Genomic DNA, 4,817 nt, shown 5'->3' with positions numbered 1-4,817 from the left:
TAAGAAAGTTTAGAAAGAACTCTAATTAGAATTACAATTTATTCAAGAATGAATAATGCAATATACAAACTCCAAAAGAATTAAGAAATTAATTCTATAGAAGAGAGATAAAATCTATCTACTTCGGAAAAATATTAAAATAATCAGATCTAGCAACAAACTCAATTATAAGAAGTTAGGATTATTCAAAATCTTATAACAGATTTCTCTAGTTAACTACGAATTAGCATTACTTCATAAGATGAGAATATACTCGGTTTTCCACATTTTACTGCTGAAACTAGCAGTATAGGAAATACTAATAAACAATATAGCAGAAGTGGAAAATAATAAATCAGAGTATGAGATAGAGAAGATTCTTAAGCATAGAAGCATGAATAATACAAGGGAATATCTCATTAGATGAAAAGGCTATCCAATGAGCGAAAATTCATAGGAATTACAGAAAAATGTTAAGAATGCTTAAGAAAGAATAGCTAAGTATTGGAAAAGGAAGGAAACTAGTACCTAAGATGATCGCTTCGCCCCGAACCGAGACTCAGAAGCTTCGGGAATCTCACTCTTCAGAAAGCTCAACCAATCTACTACAGAACTTCTCAAATCCATGGAGTTTCAGTTGAAACTCTCAAAAGAAGAATCTCCAGCTACAACAGCAGATTCCTCAGCTACTACAGCCTGCACTTCAGCAGCAACACGCACCCTTTCAGCCTTAGCCTTCTCAGCCTCCTCTTTCTCAAGCTCTTCGAGATTCTTAAGATCTCAACAAATAGCTCGAGATATCCTCTCATGCCACATCTTCTTTTATTAATGCAATTAAAACAGCTTCAACTCCAATTCTTTTATCTCATCCTTCAGCTTTCGATGCTGGATAGAGATAAGAAGAAGTTCAGCAGCATTCATTAGCTCCAGAATATCGCACTTAGCACAATTCTGAGAAATGCACTCCGAGCAACAGAATGAATTATGAGAAGAAACGATATACAATTGCAGACCTCAACTATTGCAATAAGAACAGAGATGCATATTGAAACTGTTTGAAAGAATAAACTGAAGAAGAAGATCTTTCTGCTTCTTTTTGTTGAAATAAGAATTCAAGGATTTCGGTTTTGCAATTTTATTAATTCTATTCAGCATCTCAATTAGAAAGGCAAGATCATGAATATAGATACTTGCTAGAATACTTACAGAAGATCGTTAGAAATAATAACTGATAGAAGAGAGATAATATTATGATTTATTCAACATGCAGATTACGAAAACAAGTTACGAGTAACAAGAACTAAGTGTTAAGAACTCAACATTCTTGCGAAGCATTGATTATATAATCCAGGATTAGGGTTATAAAGGAGGAAGGATTGTTGAGCTCGCTAGCGATTCCAACGAGCTTTATACCTTGAATCGCTAGACTTGCTAGCAATTCTAACAAGCTATACTGAAGAGCTGAATATATAAGAACACATTCATTACCATTAGATAGATTCAGTATATAGCTCTTCAATTATTAATCTAAGTATTCAGTTTCATACATTAAGTAGCTCCAAAGGCAGTAAATACTTGCATCGCTTATTAGGACTTGTACAGTTCTGTATTCAAGGACTTGATACTTTGATACTGCTCTTGTTAGCATAAACCCCTTCGTATACTTAGGAATCTTCGGATTGCTGCAGTGCTCATTACATAACTATAAGCAAATCTCTGCTTAAAGATTCCGAATTAGCTAGAAGATCTAGCTTAATGCTTGTAATATCAAGATTCTATGCTCTGCAAAGAAACTCAACTAGAAGAACTGTAAATCTTACAAGATCGAGAAGATTATCAGTTTATATGCTTACCAACTCCGCTTGCTAAAATCCATAAGAATTTATTCTATATTCTATATCAGCTTACTCCGCTCTGCTGCTAAAGATTCATTACCCGCTCAGCTAAACAATCCTCTGCTACCTATTAAGATAGATGGGTTGAAGAAATAGAAAGTAAACAAGATTTTGAACTTCCGCTGGAACTGCTGTAGCCGAGAAGGTCACTCCCGACTAAAGTATACTGTCAAGTAGACTAATTACGAAGAATCTGAGGAGATGCCCGCCTCCCACCTGCAGAACGCTCAGGAAGTTGTGCGTAACTTCCATCAGCGCTATCCGTACAAGCCTGGGCCTGTCTGATACTGTTAGTAATAACCTCTCTGGAGTTCGGTTCTAGAGGAGGGGATAATGTTACAGACATGAATACTAAGTCACTGAATAACCCTAATCCTGAGAGTAGAGACTGATAAGGCTAGCAGGATGATAAGGATTATGTAAGCTAGCATAGCATCAGTATATAGCTTCAGTTAGTTGGGCCTGCTTTGCTCGTTTCCTGTTGCAGCTCTTCGAGCTGCGTCTTGTCAATAAACCCAACCCTGCCTGAGAACCTTTCCTGTTACCTGCCTGCTCGACGTTCCCTGCCCGACCTGAGACCGTGACAATTAATATATATAAGAAGCTAAATGCTGCTTTTAGAATTGAATTCTTGAAGAAGAATTCAGAATTAATAATTTCAAATAAACAAAATAATTATATTAAGAATATATATAATACATCTGTATATAAATATCAGAGAGTTAAAGCAATTTATAAATATATTAAAAAATATTAAAATCTATTAAGCTTTAGAAAAAAGATTGAGAATATCTTATAATAATATAATAGCTATAAGAAGAATAAAGCAGAAAGATATAAGCTTTATAAACTATTATACTTCTTATTAATACTTATAATTATTTAATAATTTATTAGTTTAAACTTTATTATTAAGCTATCTTTCTTATAAAAACTCTTAATTAAGATATAATATAATAATATTCTAGTAGTAATTTGCAAACTGAGCAAGTATGCTTACTTTCTCTTTTATAAGAAAAGCAGTATAGTAAAGGAATTCATATATGTATTTCTCAGAATGATTATTGCTAATTATAGCATACTAGAAGAAATAATCTCTAATAGAAATAGAAAGTTTAATTCAAAGTTTTAAACTTTGCTTATAAAATAGCTTAGAATATATTATAGAATATTTATAGTATTTTACTTATAAATAGATAAATAGATAAAAAGAATGAATTAGATTATTAAATAATACTTTTAATACTATATTAATTAGAAATAGAATAATTAGATTAATCTATTACTTTTTATATAGTTTGCTTATAATAATACAGATATAAGCATAATAAAGAAGTTATTATTCTTTATATTCTATAAATATAATCTAATAACTTATTATAAAGTATTGCTAGAAGCAAATACAGAAGTTATAAATAAAAGAATTAAAAAGATTAAGAAGATTTAGAAAGAATTCTAGTTAGAATTACAATTCATTTAGAAATAAATAATATAATATGCAAACTTTAAAAGAATTGAAAGATTAATTCTATAGAAAGAAAATAAGATCTATTTACTTTGAAAAAATATTAAAATAACTAGATTTAGCAATAAACTTGATTATAAGAAGTTAGAGCTATTTAAAATCTTGTAGCAGATTTTCTTAGTTAATTATAAATTAGTATTATCTTATAAAATAAGAATATATTCAGTTTTCTATATCTTATTGCTAGAATTAGCAGTATAGAAAATATTAATGAATAATATAGCAGAAGTAGAAAATAATGAATCAGAGTATAAGATAGAAAAGATTCTTAAGCATAGAAGTATAAATAGCATAAGGGAATATCTTATCAAATGAAAGAATTATTTAGTAAGTGAAAATTCGTAGAAATTACAGAAAAATATTAAAAATGCTTAGAAGAAAATAGCTGAGTATTGGAAAAGGAAAGAAATTAGTATTTAGAATAATTGCTTCATTCTAAATCAAGATTCAGAAGCCTTAGAGATCTTACTCTTCAGAAAACCCGACTAATCTACTATTGAATTCCTTATATCTATGAAATTCTAATTGAAATCCTTAAAAGAAAGATCTTCAGCAATTATAGCAGATTTCTTTGTAATTATAAAACGAATTCTAGCAGCAATACAAGCTCGCTTCTTCTCAGCTTTCTTACATTTCAGCTTTTTCATGCTAGAAAGGCTTCAGCAAATAGCTTTTATTATTCTTTCAAATTATAAATACTTTTGCTTCTGCAAGCATTCTATCTCTGCAATAGCATTATACAGCTACTTCTCAGTACTCTTGAGTTAGTTCTTCAAATGTTGGTATTGAATGCTTATCTAATGAATTTCCGCTATACTTAGCTTCTGAATATTGCATCGAAAGCAGCTCAGGCGGATATATTCAGTATAATAGAAGAAATTCTCGATAGAGATTTAATAAAACTGAATATTACAATCCTCGTAGAAAGAATAGGAAGGCATAATAATAGCATTTTTAAGAACTAAGAAAAGAAAAGAATTCTTTTATTTAATCTTCTCAGTACGAGAACGAGATTTATTGATTCTGCTCAATATCTTAATTAGGAAAGCAAGATTATATATATGAAAGACTTGCTAGAATACTTACAAAAGATTATTAGAAATAATAACTAATAGAAGAAAGATAATATTATAATCTATTTAATATACAGATTACGAAATAGATTATAAGCAAATAAGAACTAGATATTAAGAATCTAATATTTTAATAAAACATTGATTATATAATTCAGAATTAGAATTATAAGTATAACTAATCAGAAAGAATAGCTTGGAATATATGCTATTTAAAGCTAGCAAAATAACTTAAATATATTGCTATTTAATATATTCATACTAAAGAGCTGAATATATAACTGCATATTCATTATTATTAGATAGATTCAGTTTATAGCTTTTTAGTTATTAATCTAAGTATTA

The 4,817-nt window shown here is 29.4% G+C and overlaps 1 protein-coding gene across 1 annotated transcript; it reads left to right on the top strand.

The window, feature by feature from the left end:
• Nucleotides 1–202: 202 nt before the first annotated feature.
• M406DRAFT_270218 (uncharacterized protein) lies at nucleotides 203–3,714 on the top strand (the record flags this gene model as incomplete). Its single annotated transcript, XM_040918063.1, has 2 exons — nucleotides 203–286; nucleotides 3,601–3,714. Coding segments are annotated over 2 exons (198 nt in total), but the record flags the coding sequence as incomplete, so codon positions are not given.
• Between the last annotated feature and the right edge of the window lie 1,103 nt (nucleotides 3,715–4,817).

The sequence above is a fragment of the Cryphonectria parasitica genome (genome assembly GCF_011745365.1).
Source record: "Cryphonectria parasitica EP155 unplaced genomic scaffold M406scaffold_12, whole genome shotgun sequence".
NCBI lineage: Eukaryota > Fungi > Ascomycota > Sordariomycetes > Diaporthales > Cryphonectriaceae > Cryphonectria > Cryphonectria parasitica.
Note: the sequence above shows the minus strand (reverse complement) of the source record. Positions and strands in the feature narration are given on the sequence as shown.